The 26,590-nt window shown below is 44.2% G+C and overlaps 1 protein-coding gene across 5 annotated transcripts in view; it reads left to right on the top strand.

Moving 5' to 3' along the window:
* JAK2 (Janus kinase 2) overlaps window positions 1-26,590 on the top strand; it is a 1,231,913-nt gene that overhangs the window by 344,984 nt on the left and 860,339 nt on the right. For all 5 annotated transcript variants that reach the window (XM_078676001.1, XM_078676005.1, XM_078676003.1 and 2 more), the window contains one exon: window positions 23,284-23,527. In XM_078676001.1, coding sequence (XP_078532127.1) covers window positions 23,305-23,527 — 223 coding nt within the window. In that variant the 5' untranslated portion in view covers window positions 23,284-23,304. The remainder of the gene's footprint in view (window positions 1-23,283; window positions 23,528-26,590) is intronic.

Here is a 26,590-nt window from a genome sequence, read left to right on the forward strand (position 1 = left end):
CAGTGCCTCTCCGCCTTTTTACAGACGTTTTCAGCACTTTCAATGTTTCCGTATACCAGGGCGCGGAGGGGTTACCTCTTTTTCTGATTGCTTTCAACGGTGCAATATGATCAAGTTTTCTAGTTAACTCATTGCATAGTAGGCGATAATTGGTGGTGATATCGCTCTCTGGGTTAAACGAGTTCCCCACTTGAAAGAGGTCAGACTTCTCTTCCTCTTTTCTTTTTAGCAGACCCTTCCAGTCGCGGCTAATGAAGGTCCTGGTCTGCGTATTTGCTGGTCCTATGTTAACCAAGGTGTGGATATTGAATAATAGGAGATGGTGGTCTGACCATCCTACTGGTTGTATTGTTCCCATGGTAATAAGATCTTCTGCAGCGAATATTAGATCCAGCATGTTTACTTCCCTATGTGTGGGGATAGTTATCCATTGTTTTAATCCTAAATTGGTACAGGATTGTGTGATGTTATGAAAGGCCGTGTCTAGTTGGCCGTTGGTCCACAAGCTAAAATCTCCCAGTACCAGTAGGCTGCTATGTGAGATTGACAGGTTGTTAATGACAGTGATCAGTTCCTGCTGTTGCGTGGCGTTGATGTGCCCCGGTGGCCTGTAGCAGATTAAGCCCGTAAGGCAATGGCCTGAGTCATGCCTGATCGATATCCCGAGAACTTCAGCACATGAAACCATATCAATGTCCAGCGTTACGATATTCAAATCTTCCCTAAAAATGATTCCTATTCCTCCCCCTCGTCCCACGGTCCTGGGTCTATGAACAATCTTATACCCTACTGGGCATGCCGGCCCCAGCTCTGACTCTTGTCCGGCCACCGTCCATGGTTCGGTTAGAAACAGAATATCCAGGTTACTGGATTCGATCAGTAGCTGTATCTCGGTGGCATGTTTTGGGAGGGATCTAACATTTAATAGCCCACTTATTAGCTCTCCCTTAGGTGTATGTCTAGGTTCTGCATACTTTAGCGGGATATGCCTGTTGCCTGAGATCTGATCAGATTTAGATAGTAGTTCAAGTGGGAGGGGGTTGATATGTGGCAGGCACATTAGGCAGTTGGGGCAGGGATTCTTGTCCTTAGATGATGTATTAGGGGCTAGACGTGGGCAGGTTGCTTTACCGGCCAGTGGATCCAGCATTATCAAGGCTTCCCTACTGTATCTATGGGCCTCAATATCCGGAGTGAGTCGGGCAGGGGGGGTAGCCCTGGGCCCGGTCTCGGCGCGGACGAGCGCAGACGAGCTTGCCTTAAGTGCACCTTCGGCGCGCAAACGTCGCGCCCGCTGCGCTTGTCCGCTGCGCTTCCGGTAAATGCACATCCTTTATGGAAGTGGGGTAGGTGTAAAGAGGGGGCGTGGCCAGTACAAATGGGCGTGTCTTATGATTCCGGCCAATGGCGTCCGGTCTGAAAAAACACCCGCCCGCGTCAGCGCTCAATCCGCTGTGCGGGGATGTTAGTGCCTGAGAGATTTCAGTGCCCAGGGTAGCGGTAAGTCTTGGATTTCTTTAAAATAAACACAGTATTACAGAGTAAAATCATCAAATGTCCCTACTCCCGGCTGTGCCTCAGGAGGTTTCAGCTAAAAAAGAATATGTAGCTAATTAGCAATGCAGTAAATGCGTATGTGTTCATCTTCTTGAAACCAAACCCTCAAGTTCAATGTTTCATATATTACCTCACAAACAAAACGGAATGCCTCATCACTTGCATTTTTCAATGTTTGGCAAGCTGTTTATTTTACAGTGTGTCTATTGCTCTTTTCAAGCTATTGATGTGCGAATGTAAATATCAAGGCAATTTGCATATTAAAGAGCAGGAACTGTCTTACAGCCCAGTTTAGAAGAACAGATTATTTCCTATCGTTATTTCATCCCAACCACCGAAAAAATAATTAAAAGTAGAGGACTTGGAGGCGACCCTGTCTGCCTAATGAATTATGATGTTACATCCCAAATACACTATAAGACAAGTGTATTGAAATAGCTCATCAACCTTAACAACCAATGAGCATAGAGAACTGCAATACAGAAACTTAGTCAAGAACACAAGTCTATCCACCTCATGAAATGCCTTTGAGAATTTGAAAAATGTAGAATGCAGTGTCAAGGGCATGACTGGTCATTTGTACCAGTGGCTGCCACATTGTGCATCAACAGCATTTTGTAACAAGGTCCTCTTTCAGTAGGAGGAATAATAGCATACAAGGCCTTCAAGCTATGCCTTAATGTTTTAAGGATGTTCCTCCCTAAATTCATAGCTGGGGGCTAGGCATGGCCATTAGATAATAGGTTCAGCCAATTGCCTTCTTAACCTCATGCGCGCTAGCGGTTTTCCCGCTGTGCGCTGCGTTTTTTTAAAAGCCGCGTTACATGACGAGCTCAGCTCGTCATGAGCGTACGAGCCCCGAAGTGGTTAACCTTCTTTAAGACAGGTATCAATGCTACTGCATTCTAACTAAAGAGGAACTTTCTTATCTCAATAAGAAATATTTTAAGCTGAAGAATTAAAGCCCACAATGTATTTTGTTTGTTTTTAAGTCAATTATAATATCGACCTCAGGAACCTTGCACATATTAAGGTTTCCTACGTAATTAGCCAAAGATTTGTTTCTTAATTTTGAAGGATTCTGTGCTTTTCATTCTCACTTCATGGTGGCGGCAGGACATCACTCTTTAGATCGCGATATGTGTACTGTATAAAAGTAATTGGTGTCGCTGCTAAAATATTATTTGTGTTGACTTCCTCTTGGATGCTTATGCATTTTGATTCAAATTTCCTGACACGTTAATTATTCTGCATTATGTTTTACTTCTTATAGGCTACACACCTTTTTTGTAAACTTTTATCAAATTCTTTAGTGCCCGTTTATAGTTCTTAGCTTACTCAAGAAAACTTCTAGAAGAGGACCCTGTGACCTTATAGTCCAATGGACATTAGTAAGATAATGAGTACCCAGTGCACCCTTTCCATTTCATTGTCAAACAAGCTAGAAACAAACTAGATTTAGATGATGTATTACCCTAACTCCGAACTGGCTCACATTTAAAAAAGTCAGCAGTTTATTTATATTGAACCATGGTGTTTCTCACCACTTGTCTATAATCTTTACCACACATCTATAATCTTTACCACACATCTTTACCCACGTAAGACTTAACTCTCCTCTTCATCATGTTTGAGGATGTTTTCAGTGATAATCCAATCCAAGAGGTATTTAATATTAGCACTCACACATTTATAAGTATCTAGTTAGAAACATTACTATTAATGATCACTCCCTTAAGCCACATCAATAAAGAACACCATTTAAATTAGATACCATGAATAAATGTCATCTTGATAACTAAAGGTGAACTCCCAAGTACACTCTAGTAAAAGGAGTTGGGCACACAGAAGGAAATCTATCAATCAGGGGCATCAGATGTTATTGTTCAGAATGATACGTCAAAATGCCTTTCTTCTTTGCCACATTATGCAGAAAATTTGGATCTGTGAAACTCCATCTAATATGGTGGTCTCGACTACTTCAGGGTAGTAGGGAATGGATATGGTGAACTGATAGTCTGCCATTTAATTACTCAAGAGGATATAGAGCAAGTATCTTGATTGCGATTGATTGGATCTTAACTACTTAACCCCTTCGATGCGGGTGACAAAGCCAGCTCGTCATGGGCGTTCCCTGCGCTAAGCGGATGACGAGCTGGCTTTGTCACAAACAGTGCATTTTTGAAATTCCGGCGCACAGCGGGAAAATGCGGTAGCGCGGTAGCGGTTAAAAGCAATTTCATGTTTACCTGATCCTAACGGAAAATTACAGTTCATAGCATTAAAATTACTTAATGGAGTACTTGCAGTTTTATGAAAAGGAGACAAAGATGAATCATATTTACAGCAGGCGATCTGTACAATAACCAGTTCAGTTTCCAAATGTTCTTCACCGTGACTAGTTATGGGAACAACAGCAAGTGCCTCTTGTACTAATATGATGTTAAATTGACACAGATAGGCAAGAATATCAGTGGTGTCAACATGTCACATGTAACCCGCAGTATTTGAAGATAAATCTTTCCAGCGGAATACTAGGATGTCTGGAGGATTTCTTTTGCCCCTTATGAAGAGCTCCTGTCATTTGTTCCCACCTTTCTTCCTGTTGCTTTGCTTCAGTAGTATCTCTTTTCTCCCTCCTTTTGCCTGGTGTACTAAACTATGACCGTAGGCTACATTGATCACCTTTTTACACAGGGTAACATTCCCTTGGCAGACACTAACCATAAGAATAACAAGCATTTGCAAAGCAATAGGTCACACATTTGGAAGAGTTTGAGCTATTGACATTGTAAATTACAATGCCTTTTATTTATGTGTTGGTTTTCATAAGAGATAAATAAAAGGCATTGTTATTTACAGTGTCAACAGCTCAAACTCTCGCAAGTGCGAGACCTTTTGCATTGCAAATGCTTGTTTGTAAAAGCGCCCCATGCCCTGCTTTCACTTTAAATGGCCACCGCGTCTGAAGAAAGGGGCGCGAATGACATTAAAGTGAAAGTGCGGAATGGGGCGCTTGTACAAGAAAAAAAGCAGTAGTTTATGAAGGTGAATACAACGAGCTGTATGTAAAGAAAGGGGCGCGGCAAATGCGTCATGGTGTGCTTTAAAACAAAAAAGTTAATACATAGAAAGAAAAAACATGCAGCCACGTTCGGCGCCGCAAATAACAAACCAAAGGCACCCCCGCCATTATATCAGCTGATGCGTGCCGTGCTATGAAAAAAATAAAAAAAGAAAGCGTTGCGAGAGAGCATGTCCCACCTGCTACTGCATGCAGGAGAAAACCATTTAACAAAATAGTGCTTGGAGGCTGTAATAAAAACCTACTGAGTAACAACATATGTAACGGGCGTCCTCATGGGACGTTACAAGATGAGAAAAGGCGGGACTTAAAAGCCTATTGACCAATCAAAAGCCACAGTTTACAAAGGACAGTGATAAGAGCCAATTAAAAGATTGGCGGAAAGTGGGCGGAGCTTTAAGTTCATACATGAATACAGCATGTCCCAAAGAGACAGGGCAAGCGCTGCCTGGGCGAGACCTAAAAATGTAGTTCTTTTTACAGAGTGGTGTCTTCACTAATGAATATTTCCATCATTCCTTTGCTCTGTCTCAGTATTTCCAGTGATAAATCAGACAAGTACTTATCGCAGCTCTGCTTTTGTGACTTACAAGTTCGTTATTATGAGGAGATACAAATTGTGTACATATGTCAGTTATTTTTTTATTTTTGATAATAGTATTTGGATAAATGGAATGAATTTCAAATCTTTAGTAGTTTGTAACTTGGAGTTGCAAAACCAAGTTAAACATGTATAAAACTATTGAGCATTAAATCATTGACCCAATGCACTGATGTTTCTTAGTGTAATATTAAGATTGTGATTTTTGATAATTCACAATCCTTGTCATAATCCTCCACATTATTACTATACCAAAGGGATCCCCTAGCATTACTGTTAAAGGGATCCTCTAGCATTACTGTTAAGAGGACAGTAATCTGAGAGATAATGTTGTCATCCGCATGTCCTCCGAGTAAATGTACTTGGATATTTATTGTATTATATGACTTTATCAGTTGCATTGTGAAGTCTTGGACATTTTTTAATTGTTAGTGAAATTCTCTTGCCATGCATTGGTATTGTTTGAAATTGTATGTTTTTCAATTACTGAATATTCACAAATGTAAAACTAGTTTCAAAACAAAAGAGGTGAAAGTAGCATTTGAAAATGTAACTTAATGGTTTGCTCTTTCAGAGAAGAGGCAAGAGTTTATATTTAAGAAACCAGTCACAATATGCAAATATAATCAACACATTTGTGCCTATTTCACGCCAGTGCTGCTTTGATTTAGAAACTCTTGTTCAGTGCTCTCGATAAAATCTGCAGTGTCTGAATAATTTTTTGGCGTACAATTGAATACTGCATACTAAGTTGCTTACTTCTTGATTGCCCAAAGTTGAAAATGATTTAAAATAATAGAAATGAATCTCATCACCTTCTTGTAATGTCTTCGCATAAATTGAGCAATTCTAACTTTACAATGTGAAGATGGATTATTTGATTATTGGAATGGCTTCGCATAATTTGAGCAATTTTATCTTAACAATGTAAAGATTGTCTAGCTCTCTCTCTATATCCTTACTCTCTTTCTCACGTAAACATTGCTTAGTGCTGTGTACCAGTCTGTTGAAAGGAAGCTTTATTGATTAAAAAGTGCGTCATTAAGTCATAGGCTCTTAAATCAAAATACTGTCTGCCCGTTGAGGCTGTCATTAAAGAAAAGTAGATTATTCTGGCTATAGGGATGATGTCACAGATCTTCAGGACAGGATCTCTGTGTATTATCCCACAATTTAAATTCGATCTTCTGGACTCTGACATATAGGGACTCAACGGTTTTTGACAGTTCATATTCTTGATACCTTACATGAAAGAGGAAATATGGATTCTTGGGTTCATTCTTCTTTTACATAAAGTGGTGTGTAGCTTGTCGCCACATATTTTAATCTAGGCATAGCCAATTCAGCTAGTCCTTATTCAGAGTTTAATAAAGTAATTTGCAGACCTAAGAAGCAAGCCACTGGAGTGTGGCAGAAAACTCGATTCACATGCAGGAAATTATAATAGGTACTCTACGAGTTCCAACACTTAGGATATTTCAAGGACGGGTTTGTACTTATATCATAGCATTATAATTTCATTATCATTTCGTTAGGTGAGAGTAATCTAACTGGCCAAATACCTTCCCTGACATTTTTTGACAATGTGTTTCTGGTATGTGGATGGAGTGATGACTACTTTCTGGTGGGCTTCAGAAAACTTCCCTTACTATTGCTGTCCCGTTTTACTTGGATAGTTACATACCATGGACTGTACTGGAAGATTTTCTAATGACTGCGGCACATTAGCGGTGATTGCCCATTGCAGGGTAGAATATGTTTGCTGACAAACTGACATACCAGGACACTCACTAAGTATTTCTGGACTTGGGACCAGGCAGGGGACGGGGACATGAAGTCCAAAGAGAACATGAGAACCATACCCAGCGAGCTCTCCAGTTCCCCGTTCCACAGAGTGCTACAGCCTCCAAATATCTTTAGTGTGCCCTCCCTATGGGGGTGCAGGTTTGGCATCACCTGTCCAATAGTCTAGCGTCACATCACACCAGTGGGTGCTCCAGACCATGCAGAAGGGGTACCCTTACCATTCATGGACCCCCCCCCCCAACCTTTGTCGCCATCCCAAGAATTGCTGAAGGAGGACCCTCTTGCTTAAATCCACCAGAAAGTGCAGGTCCTCTTGCCTATGGCGGCTATCAAGAGAGTGTCCATCCAGAAAGAGGGCGTGGCAGTTATTTCCACTACTTTTTGATACCGATAAAGGTCTGAGATGTCCATCTCATCTTAGACCTGCTCCCTTTCAATTTCTTTCAATGGAAAGAGAAGTTCAAAATGCTCACGTTGGCTCATGTATTGTCTGCCCTGGATCCTGGAGACTGGCGGGTAGCGTTGGACTTACAAGATGCTTATTTTCATTTCCCCGTCCTGCCTGTCCCCAGACGTTAATTGCTATTTACGGTGGGTCACAAGCACTTTCAGTTAGCGCTGTGCTCCCTTTTGATCTCACCAGTGCCCATTGGGTGTTCACCAAGTTGATGATGGTGGTTGCAGCACATCTGCGGAGGTCAGGGTTCCAGTCTTTCCCCTACCTCGACAAATGGCTGTTGAAGGTGGGCTTAACACAGGCTGTTGTCTTCCACCTCCAGAATACAGCAAGCCCCCTTTTTTGCTGGGGTTTTCCATCAGTGTGCTGAAGTTGCTCCTGACTCCCTCCCAAATTCTCCCTTTCTTCACAGTTATTCTGAACACAGTGCAGTTTTGCGCCTAACCACCGGAGTGGCAAGTCCAGGATATTCGGCCTATGATGCCGATGTTTCAGCCTCTGTCCTGGATTTCGGTGAGACTGTCTCAGAGGCTACTGGGTTTCATGGCCCCTGCAGCCTGCTGTTAAAGCATGCCCGTTGATACATGTGGGCATTGCACTGGGAGCTCAAGCCCTAGTGTGTGCAGCATCAGAGGTATCTCTCGACCTAGTCCAGATATCGGAGGACACTGCAAAATACTTTCAGTCGTGGCTAATGAATCGTGATTGGGTCCGCAGCAGACCCCTCTCCCTTCCTCACCTGGTTTGCACAGTGGTGACAGATGAGTCACTTTTTGGTTCGGGCGGCCATCTGTGAGAGGTGTGGAGCTGGGACTCTGCCTGGTCTCCATCAGTTTGTTGGAGCAGAGGGCCGATCCATCTGGCACTGAAAGTCTTCCTGACGTTCATCAAAGGGAATCTGGTTCAGATGTTCACCGACAACACCACCGCCATGTTGTAATCAGGATGGAATGGTGTTGTTAGCTTTGTGCCAAGAGGCTCTGCAGCTCTGGAACTGGCTAGAGTGCCAGGATATTTTCCTGGTTGTTCAGCACCTGGTGGGCTCTTTGAATGCCAGGGCAGGGGAGCTCAGCCGGAGGTGCCTGGCGGACCACGAATTGCACCTGCATCCCGAGGCGGCGCACACTCCTTTTCCAGAGTCGGCTGAGCCTTGCCTCGATCTATTCACCACCGCTGAGAACACACAATGTCATTGCTTCTCCGCGCTGTAGTTTCCAAGACGGTTCTCATTTGGAGACGTATTTTGTCTCAAGTGGATTTCAGGGTTCCTGCATGCCTTTCCGCTGATACCATTACTGACCCAATTCCTCAAGAAGATTCAAACTGACTGGGCCCAAGTAATCACAGGGGCTCCAGATTGGTCTTAGAGGGTGTGGTATCCAGATCTTCTGAACTTGAGTATTGCTCCTTCGATCAGGCTGGCCCTTCGGGAGGGTCTCCTGTCCCAGCAACACCGCAGGGGAGCTGCACTCTAACCTGCGCCCTCTTCATCCTTCATGCATGGAGATTGAACAGCGACAATTGAGACTGTTTGACCTTCCTTCCAAAGTCTGTGATGTTATTCTGGCAGGCAGGCGTCCTTTTACTAAGTCCATCTTAAAAATATTTAAATAAAGTACCTAAACAAATCTAAATAAGTGATGAAACCAACAAGCTTCAAATTATGTAGCCAAGATAAACAATGCCTAAAGTTATTAATTGAATGCAGTAATGGATGAGAAACTCTTTGCGTCTTTTCTCTGCAGGCAGGCTGCATAATGGGCGTTTCCATACATGAGCGTTCTACACTCAAACAGAATCTTAAAAAGCAAATTGATGAAGAGCCTACCCTTTTGACCTTCTGGTAGATTACCATTTCTGATGCTTCAATGCCATCCACATGTTGGAGGTTTTCTCTGCTGAACAAGTCGAAATTGATCTCTGGAGCTTTTTGCAGGCTCACACATGATCTTCTGAATATTGTCCACTTGGGGTGCATGGGCAATACATTTTATTGTGTGATTACTGCTTCTGATCACTACATTCTCAAATTTAGCAAGTTTCCGTTGTGTTAGCTTTCGCACCAGCACCTTCTGAAAAGGTAGCTGGTCTGTGTGTGCTGGTCAGCCATCATGCTGAACTCTCCAGACAGAACCCATTGGATGTAAGTGGCAAGCATTCTGACTGATCTCAATTTAATAAGTGATGCGTATCTTGGTGTTCTCATTGGTTTGCAGTCTAACTATTCAAACTGACTGATACTGGACTTTTGAGACCTTCTGGGAAAGATCTTTGCAAACAGGCTTGCTATCCGTGCTTCACTGATTAAGTCCCTTAAAGCGTCCAAATTTCTTTTTGTGGTGTTGCTGGATTCAAACAAATGACTAGTCTTTGCATCTGGATTAGTTGATGGATATTTGTCTGTGATGTCTATGCATCATTGTCTAGAGATGGTCTTGAACTTTCTTCCAACAGTCAACCCTCAATAGTCCTAAATGAACTGTTTAACTCTTCCTGTACATCTTTGAGTAAGGCAATTTAGACCCAGCACACTTTAGAGTCAAAAGTGATGTTGCGGTCAGTGCTTAACTCATCTTGGCAGCAATCGGTAAGACATCTCAAAGTGGGCAAGGAAATTGGGCCTGGAAACATTTTCTGATTCTCCTAACTCAAACTGCTTGTCCCAATGAGTGTAAAACAGAACTGGGAAGGAAACTGGGTATCCTATTTGATGAATATAGTAACTGAGCAGAGGGACATCACTCAGTCTCCTCAAAATGCCTAGCCAGACTCAGTACGAAGGGAAGGGGAACAAGTATTGGCATAGCCAATAGGTCTCGCCTTTGGGATCTTATAAGTGGTTAGTTATCCAGGACAATATCCTTGGTGCAACAACATCAACTGTTGCATGACTAAACACTTATAACGTCCCAAAGGCGAGACCTATTGGCTATGCCAATGCTTGTTTTCTTCAGCTTGGCACCAGCATGGTTAATGAGGTTCAACACTTCTTATCCTCCCTGAAAGCAGTGCAGAGATGGGCAAACTCAGGAAATTTATATACCAAGCCTGTCTATTGTTAAAGGCCAAGCAGTCAGAGGCCCTGCCCAACGGCTGGCTATTACACTGCCCGGTAGCAAGGAGCAGTCAGTCGAGTTGCTCCAGCCATGTCAGTCTTAGGGTTCTGGCTGCACATTGGAACACTTTGATCGTAGCACTTATAAATGTTTGTGCTTTGAAATACCCTGTGTTGCTGCATGAAAAGTTTGTATTCCTTTTACCACTTTATGAACTGATTTAAAAAAAATATTAAGAAAACTTTGCAGCATCTTCTTAATAGTTTTTGCTAAGAATCAACTTATTTCGAATATGTTTTATAACAAACATGCATTTATCCTATGCTGTTTGCACATTTTTTTTCCCATCTTGCTAAAGCCTTGTCTGTGGTGTCATCAATGTCCTCCTGTAGCTTAATGTATAGTTTCGATACCATATGTGCATTACGAGGTCCTGTGATAAGCAGCTGTAACATGGTTAATTGTGGCGGTTCAGCAGGGTAAGAGGGATAGAGTTTCTTGATGGCCCCCTGTAACCTATAATACGTGAAATTAAAGTGTAATGTCTGATTGCTAATATATGTTAGTTCTTAAGGTTCTATAAAGGTGCCATTTTTGTACAGGTCTCCTATTGTATCGATACTCGCTTGCTTTAGCAGACCTGTTCCTACGTCTTCCTGAGTGACTGATAGTCCCGGGTGGTGATGCAGTAGCATCACAGGGGCATATCTCCCCATCTTTCGCCATGCTGTATTAGTGGCTTCAATGGTATTGATGTCTCGGGAGTGAACCGGAGGTCGTTGATGAGGCAGAATGGCATTCAGCGGAATTGGATGTACATCACCTTCTTCTATTGCCACGTGCTTTAGGTAGGGGACACAGTGATACCAGTAATGCGCATATTGCGCTTGCACTCATAGATAATAGAGGACAAAGTCTGAGACTTTGAATCCTCCTCTGGAGTCGGGCAGAACAAGGGAACGCATCTCAATTTGGGCTTGTTTACCCGCCCATACCAGTCGCGTTACCATGGTAATCAGTCTTTTAAAAACAGCTGCCAGAGGTTTGATAGGACTGTTATTAAAGAGGTATATAAACTTAGGTAGAATGACCATCTTAACAATGGCCAAGTGATCCGCCAATGTTAGAGGAAGTTGAATCCAGCGCCCTATTTTGTCCTCCATTGCACTGATCGCTCCCCGTAGTTTGTGCGAATCACTATTTCTGGATCCTCGTGTTACCGGATGCCTACATTTTTAACGGGGTCCATCTGCCATTCAAGTGGGAACTCTGTGGGATGCGGATGTCTGGTGTCTGTTAAGGGTATAATGAGAGATTTAGACCAGTTAATTTGGAGCCAAGAGTGACAGCCAAATTTAATATATTCTCTCAGTAATGGTGCCAGGTGCGTATCGGGGTCACGTACATATAGTACCATCTGCGTATAGGGAGATATGTACTGGCCGTTGTGGGAATTGGAGCGCAGAGTAGTGATGTCCCTGCCGTATTTGGCACGCCAATGGTTCAAGGGCTATTGCAAAGAGTAAAGGGATAGGGGGCATCCTTGTCTTGTGCCTCTTGCAATTGGTATGGCATCGGATACATATTTATTAACTTTGGCTCGTGCTTCTAGGTGCTGTGTAAAGTATTTGGACCCATTGTAGGAAAATTGATGGAAATCCCATTCTTTGTAATACTGTGTGAAGATAGGGCCATTCAATTGAATGACTGCCGCAGCCTTCGTGTTCGGGGTCGGATAGTGTGACAGTGCAAATAGTGTTCTGGAATTATGGGTTGTTGATCGACCGGGTATAAATCCCGACTGATCTGGGAGCACGAGATTAGTCATTAGTGGCTGCAGACGTTTTGCGAGGAGTTTGGCCAGTATTTTAGTGTTGGCGTTAATTAAGGACAGCGGCCTATAAGAGTCACACTGTTCTGGATCTTTATTAGGTTTTAGGAGGGTGATGAGCATGACTTCTCTTAATGTGGGAGGTAATATCTGTTTGTCATGGGCGGGGTGCCAGCTGGTCAATGAACGTCTTGTAAAATTCGCAGGTGAAGCCATCTGGGCCTGGCGCTTTACCATTCGGGAGTGATTTGATTACTTCAGTTACTTCCTCTACTGTTACCGGTAGTGAAAGATATTCTCTCTCCGTGTCGGATAGCCATGCTATCACCACATGCTCCAGATAAGCCATAATTTCAGAGGGTGCAGCTGTATTTTGTGAGGCATATAGTTCTCCATATGTTCCCATGAACTCACTTAGTATATTCTGGGTATCATATTGGAGCATACCTTTATTATCCTTTACGGCCAGGACCATTTGTGACTTGTAGCCAGAGCATATTTTGTTTGCTAAACACAACCTGGTCTGCCCCCTTCACCGTTGGAGCGCGCAGTTTGGCGTTTCGTTAGATATTTAAGTATATCGTCTGCAAATGCCTGATATTCCGTCCTGACGTTTCTAATATCACCTAGTATCTTCGCGCTGTGTGTGCGTTCGTATTCTAAGTTCGCTCTCGTTTGCTAAGTTGGCTGCGTATATATTTTAGTATTCCTGGGTTGGTGCTAATACATATACCCCTTATGGTAGCTTTAAAAGCTTCACACAATAAGCTAGGATCGTCAGTAGATGGGTGGTTTAATGTGAAGTAATCAGTGATGGCCTGGCTAATAGTTTCACTGTAGACAGAGTCGAGTAGTGCTTTTGCATTGAATCTCCATACATACTGTGGGGGTATGTAATGGGGGAGGTATATAGTCAATAGCACTGGATTATGATCAGGGAGGGTTTTGGGCAGGTGGCGTATATTTTGCGTCCAAGATGCTGTTTCCTCTGTTCCTAGCCAATAGTCAATATGAGACCAACTATTATGAATCGCAGAAGTGTGAGTGGCCTCCATGAGCTGAGGATATCGTGCTCTCCAAAGGTCAATCAGGTGAGTTTCAGACATAATATCCTGTAGTACTCCCACCGCCCGTTTGTGTGGCTCCTTTGAGACGCCCGTCTCCACCCCAAAGCAGAGCCATTACAGGTAGCTCATTAATTTTACACCAGATTAATTTATAAAAATCGGGGTCGTGTACATTTGGGCCATAGGTATTTATCAAAGCCAGTCGCTGCCCCTTGATACGCCCCGTTATAATGACATATTGACCCAGGTCATCTGCGATAGTGCTATCTATATGGAACTGCGTCCCTTTACTTACCAATATCTGTTCGCCCCTAGAGTATGAGGAGCGATGTACCGACTACGCCCATTTGTTCCCAATATTACTCATGTGTAGGGACTAGGTGAGTTTCTTGGAGGAGGGCAATATCAATATGAAGTCTGTCGAAATAAGCAAATATCTTTTTCGGGTTATTAAGCCCTCTAATATTCCATATCACCAGATTTAGTTGCGTTGGTTGTAATCTATCTATAGTTGGTGGCATAATCTATTTAATAATGTACTAGCAGCCCGTCCCGACCTTGTCCGGGTGCAACAGGCTTCCCCGACCCCCGCCCGCCCCGACATTGTGCAGCAGCCTGGGCCCCCGCCTACCCCGATCCCCGCCTGCCCCGACCCCCGCCTGCCCCGACCCCCGCCTGCCCCGACATGGGTCCCCTTACCTGAGCCGCCGCTCCTCCCGCCTGTCCGCTGCTCGCACCGCTGGCCTGTCCGCTGCTCCTCACGTCACCGCTCCTCCCCCGCGCCATGTCCGCTGCTCCCTTACCTCAGCCGCCGCTCCTCCAGCCTGTCCGTTGCTCGCCCCGCCGCTGGCCTGTCCGCTGCTCCTCACGTCACCGCTCCTCCCCCGCGCCATTTTCCGCCGCTCCTCGTCGCGCTCCTGGACGCCGCTCCTCGTCGCGCTCCTGGACGCCGCTCCTCTCCGCACTCCTGACGTGAGCACGCACGTCGCGGCCGGCGCTACTTCGGAGGGACTACTTTTTTTTTTACTGTAAATTTTTTAAATCACTTTTTTTTAAAATTTATTTAGCCTATAACCATCTACACACCCTGACGATTCCAACGGTGTATCGGGTGTGTGGATTGGCACTGTGGTTCCCGAGTTTACCCGCCTCAAAGGCTGAAAGTTCTTCCTTTATTATAGTAGTATAGATTGTCAAAAGTCCAACAAACAGCACACCCCCACTAGAAATAAACACCACCAAAGATCGATGCGAAGAAATCAGCTGCTTCTTCACCTGAGTCCTTTTTCCCTCCCTGGATACATAAGTACTATGTCTTTGCTTTTTTCTTTATGCATCCTCATGTACAGCGATGTTATGCAATTATTTTTCTTTCCCTTTGTGTATGTAAAGTGCTCTGATACCCTCGGGTCTAGCTAGCGCTATATAAAACTTTATAAATAAATAAATAACTTGCTGTCTACTGCTCACAATATGTGCGTCTGTTGTTGCTATTAGAAATATGGTGACAATAAACATACTAATATCAGTCTGGACATCCGCAATGTATCTCAAATACCGCAATCTGCATAGCATTTCCCAAACCCATCCCACCCATCCCCTCCCACATTGGCATCCCAACTATGCCAAAGACATACCCTTAACAGAAATGTCAACAGAACTAAATCTGCGGTGGGGAACAACCGCCTGGGGGGATCCACCAAGTGCCAGCAACTCCATCCATCAGAGTGGATGGGATCTGGTGTTACGTTAATAGTGCAGATGTATAGACTACCCTATGAATTACATCTGTTGCAGGATGTATAATTACGATTTAGTCTTGGTTGCTGTACAGGGTAATTTACTATTCTGATCCTACACTCAGTGTAATTTGACCCACTTAATTACATCTATCGGGGAATCCGGAAATTGAGTATAACAATCCACAAGGGACATGTCCAGTTACAGTGACTGTGTTTGACATATCCGAAACTGTAGCATTTCAATTCCTCTACAAAACCACCTGTGCCTAGTGCCTTAATGGATACAGCATTACGTTCTAGCATATGATTATCAAACACAGTCAAAGGGCAGAGGCCACAGTGAACAGTCAAGGCTGGCTGCATATCTAGAGTCCCTGTCTTCTGTTTGGAATATGTTAATATATGTACAGTCCATACATTACCACCATTGGAGATCAGCAAATTTTTTCTTCTCAACCGCTAGGTTGCCATTCACACGTCGTCCAACAACAGGGTGTGGTGCACAGGAGGTACACCTACATCCCTGAATCAACAGCGATATCATATGACCGTCCGAGTATTGCAGCATTCTTGTTTTATAGAGTACTTGAGAACAGTCTTCATATGGTAGATGTCAGCTCCTATAGCTTACTCCAGTCTCTCCATCCATCCGTGGTGATTTTAGTCCGGGGTGAGTAGTAAAGCTGAACATGGGTTATTCAGAGTCTTGGTCTTGTTCTGTGCATTTCTGTTCCTTTCGTTTATTGATTACCTTTTTTATAAAGTCTTGTGCCGCCTTTGGTGTCTGGAGAACCGTGGCTCACCCATCATGCGTCACCCTCAGCCTAGCTGGGAAAGCATTGCATATTCGATACCCAGTGCTCGGAGTTTCTTTTTTGCAGGATTAAAGTCCTTGCGTGCTGTCTGTACCGTCTTCGTAGAGTCTGGGTAAAAGGCTAGGTTGTTGCCCTGGTAGGTGATTTGTTGCTTTTCCCTGGCCATCCTCAGAATTGCATACCGGTCCCTTTAGTTGAGGACCCGGGCGATGATGGGCCACGGTGAAACACCCGGCGGTGGTTTTGGGGCTAATGATCTGTGTGCACGTTCTATAATTAGTACCGTCGAGAAGTTGTTGGCACCAAAGATAGCACACAGCATGTCTTTCAGATATGTTTTTCATCTTCCCCGTGTTCGTAGTCTCAGGGACACCCGCAATTCTAACGTTATTGCAATGTGATCTCGCTTCTAAATCTTCTGCTTTGTTCTTTATGACCTCCAAGATCTTCTCCATATCCGTGCATTTACGGGTCGTAGTGTGTGATTCATCCTCCACTGCTGTTATGCGATCTTCGGCCGCGTCTAGTCGTACACCTTGTTTATCCAGTTTCGCAAACATGTTATCTACCCTTTGGGTGAGTGAGTCTAGTTTCCCATTTATATCTTGTAGACTTTGATGTATAGCTTGGAGGATGTTATCCATGGTCTTGCTGGTCGTGTTCTCTGTTTCCATTTCTGTATCTAAATGCGCAGTTACACCTTTAGCGTTGCGCTTAGTTTCAAAGGTTAGTTTTGGCTGCTGTCTATCTGGCTTACCCATTGTGACTGAGGATTGGAGCAGTAAACGGTTTCATCAGATGGCGTATGTATAGCTCCTCAGCTGGGGCCTTGGGGTATCTCTGAGCAGCCGTGTCACACCCAAAGTCAATTGTATGTGTCGTAATCAGACTTTTCAGCAGCAGTTAGCCGTGAGGAGGTGGTGCAGCAGGACGACTCACAAGCAACCGCAGTTGGTGCAATCCTGGACCTCCTAGCGGTATGTCCCCGCCAGTTAGTGACGGTGCTACTTTTATGGCAGTGAGTGCATACTTCTCATCAGTGTGTTGGAGACAGTTCTAAGGCAATCATGAATTATTTCCCTTATGCAGTACGGTGGGAAATTTTTGTCGCGGGATCCTTATCAGTGTCGGTAATGTGCCCATATATTGCACAGCTGCGAGTGTCCGATGACGGGAGTTATTTGGTACAGTACCTGATATTCACCAGTGGCGCCGATCGTTGGAGGCAGTGTCTAACACATACGTTATTCAATTCGGGGCCCGCGCTCAGCCATGTTACATTCCCTTCACTGCACTGCATCACATGTACAGCCAGCCGCAGCGTCCCCATGAGATGGATCTGCAGTCAATTATACACCATGGGTAGTCAGCTGGTTTGGAGGGCAGCAGCGTGGGTAGGTATCGCATGATTAGCCGTTACATCACGCTTCCTTCGATATATGCAGCAGTAGGGGAGGATATTTGAGCCGACCATCACACCACAACATACTATGTGGGGAGATCTATTATTCCGTGATTTCCACTGCCTTATCTCACCGTCAGTCGGGATTTCAGCCCACTTCTCCTATGAGAGTAGACCTTCAATGTCATCGCCGCTGCGCGGTCCGCCATTTTGTGCCGTCCTACAGCGTGTCTCCCGCCGTGAGTGGAGTGGCATCTATTTTGTAGTTCATAGCTCCCAAACTGCCCCAACGGCTCTCGAATCTAACAATTGTAATGTATGTATACTTGTAAAGTGCACTGTTACCTCGTTACGTGGCGTCCTGGCGCTGTATACCTCTGGGGAACCCGTCCTGGCTTTCCCTGTGAGAGGGCACCCCAAGGTGAAGCCAGGCATCCCCGGCGTTGCTGGGGCCGTTGTGGAGATTAAGCAAGCTATTGCCCAGAGTTGCAGAGTGGGACCCATGGTTAGCGTAGGCACCTAAGCGAGAATTATCGAGTCCGCGGACATTGACCTAAGACCCTTCTTGGGTCTCAGCGCCAGCCGTGTTGAACAGTTCAGTCTTTGATGCCAGGTACTCAATCAAACCTCACTGCCAGTCCCAGTCGCTCCGATCGTCTCTCGCACAGGGCGCCGCCATTTTGGAACCACCGGGATGTCTCATCACGCCGATGTTACACTTACAGCGCTTATAGTCCGTCCCTTCTGCTGCCGGGTGATTCTGACGCCTTGCGGAGTGTTTTGGTTTCAATTTGGCATCCGCATAATGCTCTTTTTGTCTGCTAAATGTCCCGATTGGCGGAGCTGACTTAGAAGGCAGCCATTCCACAGCGCGCCCTCTAGCACACTTTTAACGGTTTTAAGTAATCCTACAGCAAAGTACTTATTTACATTGCATCTCAACTTTTGAAATTAATTTTCCTGGATTGGCTGTCTTTGAACATACATTTGGCACACAGTTTTTGTCAAATAAAAAAAAAAGTATGGGTCTGTTGGAGTCCTCAGAACCAGCCTACTTCCACTTCTGGGCTCAGTTGGCTAATGCATGCATCCGCTCACAAACTGTTTGACTAAGTGGTCACACACTCAAATTCCTACAAGATCACAGAGCCTTTCGTCCTTCTGAGATAGTACAGACTCAAATTCCTGCAGGATCAAATAGCCTTTCGTCCTTCAGAGAGTGATCAAATGAGTACTGTTGAGTTGGGTAACAAGAAACATCTGTTATTCAGTGCCAAGCTACACCAAGGGGTAAATGTGTGCTATACAAATACATGTGCTATGCAGTGGTTGAAATTAAAACATAAAATGTGCAGGTACTCGGCATCAAAGAGTACCTAATTGCTACTAATAAGTGCCACACTCTCATTAAAAGTATTGCACCCGTTCTGAGAGGTACTGGTACTCTCCCTTTCCAATGAAAGAAGTGCAGATACTTGGTACCTGCACATTTTAGACACTGGTCCTATGTACTCCGATGTCACTGAACATAGTGAACATAGTGGTGGAGCCACACGTGTCCCAAAAATGGAATCTTCCTCATTAAAAAATTGGTGTAGGAAAAGCTGGAGTTCAGTGGCACGATTAGCCTGTGCAATGTCCAAGTTATGGTTGCTTACTAGGCCTCTTCTAAGTTCATATGGGGGAAGGTGATGCACGTGCTGCATCTGAGGTAATCAAATGGAATCGTATAGCTAGGAGTCTTCTGTTATGTGTGTTGTCCACGGGCCTACTATCACCTGCTTGTGATTTAGTGGCCCTTTAGGCTGAGGTCTCAGATTTTTTTTACATTTAAAAACATTAAAAAAAGTATATGATTGCGTCTGTACTCTGTGTCTGGGGTGACTGAACTTGTGAATCTGCAGCCTCTGAATTTCGAGTCCTCAACACTGCGGTTTCCTAGATTTTGCCCACTTAGATTGTAATCAAGCCGGTAATCCTGCGGTTTTGAGCCTGTGCAGTTGGAGTCCTCTTCCTCGAACTTGTAAGGCTTCTGCTCCCGAGCATACCATTTAGGAGTATGTGAATTTTAAATCTGTCAGTATGTGTTACCCTATGTTTATTGCCAGACTGACTCCCTTTGGCATCATCTGAGTATTCGGTCTGTCGGTGTGCAGTCTGAGCCTGTGAGCCCATGGCAAGATTCTTAAATACATTTAGGTGCCAGAAATGAATAACAAACGGAGCGTTTTTTAACCGCTAATAACACTGTTTATAACTAGGGCCGTATTTTAGTGTCTGAGAGTTATTGGGGTTGGGAGATCCCCCAGTGAGGCAGTGTGCTGGGCAGTAGTGTAACGGGAGTGGGTGGGCGGAGTTCCGCCCCGAGCAGCACGAGTTTTGGGGGCGGCGGTCTGGGACTAGGTTGGGTAGTGGGCAATAGAAGATGAGTCGAGATTTCCCAACAAGCATGCAGTGTATCCCTCTAAGGATGGTATGTGTGTGCAGGGCTTCAAGTGGGCCGCCTCTCACCGGTGCTGAGCACCGGCAGTTTTATAAAGAGGGCCTCGAAACGCGTCTCTATCGGACTCTGTTTTGTGCCTGGCACAGGCGGTCGGTTTTTTTCATGGACTGCAGTGCCAGCAGGCACATCAAGGGCGTGTGCTCACTTCTCACTAGTGGAGAAGTTACGGCATGCAGATCAAGTGGCAACAAGATAACTTGGTGGGTTGACACACCTATTTCACAAGTATGTTTTCCAATCAAAGTTATGTGTTTAGGTTATCTGGAGTGTCTTGGTCTCTAGGGGCTGTAACCAGAGCTTTACTGTCTGCATGTGATGTGTTTGAAAACACAGAAGAAAGTCTGAATATTATGAGGGGAAGGATAACATGGTGCTTACTGCTAGACAGCAGAATGTGGTTATTTTATTTCTACATTAAACACATTTACAATTTGAGGTACGACGACTTGCAACAATTTGTCCACAATAAAATGATTTTGATCAAATGATGAAACCGGTATAAGTAGGCAGGTCCGCAAGTTGTACGGTCAAAATGAGCATATTTGATGGTGGTAATAATAAAAACTGTTTATCAAATTGGCGGTAGGATGCAGGAGCCCATGGGCAATTAACATGCTAATTGTTCCAACCTCCGGTCCACTCTTCAACAAGAGAAAACGCGCCTTTCAGCATTTTGTAGAACTGAATTAGAAGAACAAACAAGCACTGAAATAGAAGCGCGGCCCCGAGGCAATGAAAGTTAATTGTGAGAGGGGGAGCAGGAGGAGGAAACCCGCGACTGGGGAGAGCAGTCTGCACTTTTTCAAAGCACATATTCGTGCTTGTGGCGCGCCCCTGCGCACGCCCGCAAGGCGTATGCCGCCACAAGCATGCGCGCTGCATAGGCGAGACCTAAAAAGGAGTATCTTCTTCCCACAGGTGTCTAAAAGTGAACTCTGGAATTTCCAAGTGCTGCAGACCACCTCCACATATACTGACAGGCATGTCTTAAGGCTTTGGTAGTGAGAATCTGACTGGAAGCCCCAGCTATCCAAAGCCTGCGCATGCGAGTGCTCTACAACTTGATTGATAGTTTCTCAGTATGGAACCTAGCTGGTAAAATCTCAGTAATCTGAGCAATAGACGTGCTCTTTGAAGCTTGATAGGTTAGCGTAACGTGTGGGAATAGCTCTGATAACTGGGTAAGTGAAATCACTTTAGCTTGAGGGTCCATTTCTGGAACTGTGTGTAAAAGATCTCTGTAACATAAAACAATGCAGCATTAGCTGCTAAGACATGTACGGCTTAAGGGGATAACTTTGCTGTCCCACACCAAGGATCTCTCTTTTCTGTCTTGGATATTGGCCTGTACGATCTTCAACCGGATGTTCAGGTTTGCTGGCCACGGCTTTTAAGATCTTTCTGTCTGAGGCTGTCCAAGAGCCGGCATCGGAGATACAGCTGTGTTGCTGAAACTGATCAAATCTCTCCAACTAGGGCGTATGGGTCAAGAACTGGTGATACACACTTAACCTGGCAGATTGAGCTCCATTGTGAAGTGTGATCCTGTTTAACGATAAGTGTAACCTAAAAGATTGCTCCTCAGTCTAATGTGTAATTCTGTGCCATTTTGTAACTTTGGCAGTAGCTTTGTTCTAAAGCCAGAGTCGATGATATCAGTGTGATCCCTAAATACCTTAATACTGCTCTAAGCCTCTGTTCGTCCTACCATCACTGTGCGAATTACAAAGCAGAGTCTGCATAATCCTATCTGTTCTCAATATTTTTTATATGCAATAACAAACTACAAGCTGGATTGATGTAATCGCGCACGCTCTCAAAGCATCGCTGTCGCCAAGATGACTCAAGTGCTGTAGCTAGCGCCTTTGCAGATAAACATAACTGTAATTGGAAACAATAGAGTATTTCATATGTATAAAATATATAGTTTACATAAAATGTATGCGAAAGAGCCAAAATATTAACTACATTTTAACTACATTTCATCCTAGTTTGTGTTCTATGCATGGGAGCTAACGTTCCAGTCGGTCTTCTATGTCTGTATACCGTTTAACACTTACTGAGCCCAATTCACAGAAAAAGTAGCTTTTAATCTCATGAGTTTCCTTTACGAATGTTGAGCTTCGCCACTAAGTCAATGAGTACATCTGGTAAACTGCAAGAAGTCAGGCTCCAGGACAACCCCTGGAACTCTTTTATGAATACGATTGCCACCATTCAAAAGTATTTTCAGCTGGCAAAATAAATGTACTTATTATACATTGACACATGGGCAACTACAGCACCGGAGTTAAATTTCCATCGCTTTTTTTTTTTTTCACCTATGGAGAAAGCTTTGGTCATGCACCCGCTTCTACAGTCCCATTCGATGATACACATCCTGTGCACTCATACGCAGTCTGGACACAGGTTTGCTCCAACAGTAAATACCAGACTGTCAGGTATAGGACTCCCATCCTCTGGGAGAAAATGTACTGATGTGAAAAAGTATGTGTGAAGTGTTTTAAAAAAATATATTCCAACTGTACATATACATTTTCGGAATAGTAACCCTTTGCAATGAAGTCATTTGCACAGATAAGTTGAATTTAAATTCTCACATGACACAAATGATGTGCCACATGAAATGTTTCTGTTACAGATCGGGAACCCCAAAAGTTGTCACGAGTCATTAAGAGGGCTCTGTACCCTACCTTACTCAGGCAACTCACTAACACTACTTAAAGGCCCACATGTCGCACGCTCGCGCATACACATTAGTACGTGGGAGCTCAGTGTTGCTGAGGACAGGTTTACAAATCATTTACACTGACGTTGCTGCCTCCATCTTAGCTGGCCTGTCAGTGCCTAGTGTGAATACGACTAATTACATTGAGTGAGAACCTCTGCACCCATTTGTAAATGAGAGAGGTGCCCAACACAGTGGAAAAAACTTACAAAAAAAGAAAACTTGAGCGTTGCTGTCTCTTATGTTTTGGTTACTTAATGTTCTGCGTATATAACTTTCTTATTTAAGTCGATCATAAATGTGACAATCCCCAGTTAGGTAGAATAGTAGCAAACTCATGTTTTGGTGTACTTTTTGCTCATTCATGTTGACTAAAAGTGCGGAAAATTAATGTTGATGAGTAAAACGTATGTTGATCTGAGATGCTAGCTGTTTCATTCACGAAGAACAGAAATATGCATGTGTGTTTTTTCTCTTTTAGTTGTGGGCTTTTTTTGCAATTGTAGGGGAATACCTTTTTTGTCCTTTGTTTTTCACCTGTCATTTTGGCCCGTATCGGTAACACAATGATACACCAGTCCTCGCACTAGCCTCGTTGATTCCGGTTTAATGAGTTTGTCATATCTGTCCTAGATGCCTGACCCGTGAAGTGAAATGATGGCCTGCCTGACCATGACGGAGATGGACGGAGCGGCGTCGTCTACCGTGCACCAGAACGGAGACCTGCCTTCGAATTCAAGTGTTCCGAGGCAGCCGGAGCCAGGGCTGCGAGTTTTTCTTTATCATTCCTTGGGGAAAGCAGAAGGAGATTACTTGCTATTTCCAGCAGGAGAATACATTGCCGAAGAGATTTGCGTCGCAGCCTCCAAAGCCTGTGGTAAGAGTTTCATCAACTGCTCAGTAACCATGCCGCTCTTTCCATTTGGTATAAATGAAATGCAAGGATTTAGCGTTAAAAACAAGGGGCAATAAATTATCGACGTCTTTACATTTCTTTCTTTAATCCATAATGTATTTTGAGGACATAAAACAAGTGATGTAAGTGTAGCCAGCACAAGGGCTGTCATTTCGAATGTGTCGAATGTAGATCTCTTCAGCATGACCTGGCACATTCCCCGCTCTATCATGTTCCATATGTCCGCTCAGCTGTCACAGTAGATGTCATTCTAGGCATGAGCTGTACACATGAACTCTTGTCCGGGTCCTGAGGCAAACAGAAGGAGATGATGGACGGAGTACTGAAACTTTTCAGACACTCGCCCCCAGTCACAGAAACTTGGTTGAATCCATCATCGTTCTTTAGCTCAGTTCGCCACCCCATGTTGGACCCAGCCATATGCAAATCACTCTTGACCCTGTGCCTCATGGGAACGGTCCAGCCTGAACTGCAAGGTCTGGTCCTCCCTGGACCGGTAACCAGCATCCTGGGACCGGTTTAGGGGTAACACCCCATCTCAGCCAGGCTAGCTTGAATGCAGTAGCAAAGTGAGCTAGGGACCCACGTCTGGGCATGCCCTGCTAACTTAGGGCAAACAAAGCAAACACAAGGAGATGATGGACGGAGTCCTGAAACTTTTCAGACACTCACCCTCAGTCACAGACCTGGGTTGAGTCATCCACGTTCCTTAGCTCACTTAGCCACCCCAGTTTAGACCCGGCCATATGCAAATCAGTCTTGACCCTGTTCCTCATGGGAACAGTCCTGCCCGAACTGCCAAGCCAGGTCTTCCCTGGACTGGAAACAAGAATCCTGGGACCGGTTTCGGCAGGTCCGGCTTTAACACTGGAGGTGCCCTGTGCGACAATGTCTGTTGGCGCCCCCCCAATGACCACCTCTGCCACGGATTCCCTCACTACCACCCTTTAACAGTGCCTCTCAAGTCTCTAGAACGACTGTCTCTCAGATTTCATTTAGTTTTATAGCACCACTCATACCAATGTAAGGTGTCAGAGCACTTTACATCACACACACTTTGCACACAGACAATCATGTGTGTAAATCAGTTTATAGGAAATGTTACATAAGACAGGACTACAATGTGTAGTGTATGAGTGACATATCAGCGATACTGGTAGGCAATATACTTAGAGTCCTTATTCTGGAAAAGCACAAATTCATAATTTAAAACGTGACATCATTGTTAGGGGTTGTCTTTAATAATATGAATTGTTTTCTACCCAAATGAGCCCTTTTCGCAAGATTAGAATAATAAAAGACTGGGCAAAAAAGCAAACATATATCTCTAACATATATCTTGCAGTTTGCATGCAGCTCTTGGATGACAGTTAATAGCTCAATGTTCTATATGAGATTTTGACTCATAAACGACAAGTTACAAAAGGAGCTCTCTTACAGAAGCAGTAACCCACTGACCTGTTTACATTATATGCACTTCATCTGCATAGTACACGTTCTTATAAGCCGGTATTTTAACCCTCTGCGCCAACTTAGGAGTCAAAACTTCCACTAAACAAACTTCTTTCCAGGAAGACGATTAATCACCAGAGTTATCTTGACATTTTAATTGATGCCTAAAAATTACTAGAGGCCAGGAACTTAGCAGCAGGTGCTTAAATGATAAAATACTTGCAAATGACACCCCCTCCCAAGTCAGCACCTTGTGCTGTGGCACCGATCGCATCGTCCTAGAGCCAGCCCTAGGTTTCGGGGTAACACCCCTCATCAGCCAGGCTAGCTTGAATCCAGTGGCAAAGTGAGCAAGGGACCTATGTCCGGGCATACCCTCCCAACTTAGGGCGAACAAAGCAAACAAAAGGGGATGATGGATGGAGCACTGAAACTTTTCAGACACTCACCCCCAGTAAGATTTTACTAGCTTGTATCAGTGGTGGATACCATAGTTTTAGTCACAAAAGGTGATAGGAGAAATGTTTACAAAAATTCTAACCACTGGCAATTGCTAAAGTTTAGCTTTCCAGCCCATCCTTTTTCGCTAACTATGCCAGTCTGGGAGAAAGCCCGCCTAATGCAAATCAGTGCTGAGCCTGCTCCTCAATGGATACTATAGTTTTACCACTGCAGTTTCGGGGTCCAGGATACTATTACTCTCAGACTGGAAATGTCAAGAACCCCTTTTGTACTCTTCAATTTTGGAAGATGGCTTTGTGTAGCTGTCAAGACGCAAAGGGAGGTTTGAGATTTTACACAACAATCATTGTCCAATCAAAGCTATGTATTTCAAACGGAATGTCTTTATAAGTATAAATAGATAGGCTAATTAAAAGTACACAACTTCAAAGAAAAGCAGACGTTCATATAACCGTCTGGTCAGAAGATGCCACCCAAGCCTTATTCTGGCACTATATTGGTAAGACCCTACATTCTGTATACCATTTGACTCATTGGCTTTAGTCTACTTGTTGTGCCCTCTGTTTCATTCAGTTGCCTGGGTGTCACATAGGGGGGTTCAAACTGCGATTATCCCGCAGTTTTTTGTTCTGGTTGACCTAAGTAATAGGATTCAGGATGGTAGCTCAGTACACCTGATGTAGTACTGAAACACACGCACTAAATTCCCCAGACCGACACTTAAAATTTGTACTTTGTTTTAGTTTCTCTGCACTGGCCAGTTGAAATCAAGATTTGTGTCATCTGTGGCACCCACAGGTCTCTGGATCGAATGGGGGATTGGAATCCAGTGGATGGGGTGACCGTGGTACCCTGTTGTAAAGTTAGAAAATACCCAAACATGTAACGTCAATAACTTTGAAACCATTAATGAATTGTATGATAGCCCCAATCGGTCCCATACACTGATACTTTCCCAAGGAATCATTTAAATCTTGATGGATGGAGCTCAGACAGAGATTTTCTGGAGCATAAAGACGGGAATTACAGGTACCTCGAACTGTCACACAGATTTGAAGTGACTTTCAGTGGTCGAATTATGTGTGCACCACTGACTAACCAGTCTAAACT

Source organism: Lissotriton helveticus, chromosome 2_1 (genome assembly GCF_964261635.1).
Source record: "Lissotriton helveticus chromosome 2_1, aLisHel1.1, whole genome shotgun sequence".
In the NCBI taxonomy this organism is placed as follows: Eukaryota; Metazoa; Chordata; class Amphibia; order Caudata; family Salamandridae; genus Lissotriton; species Lissotriton helveticus.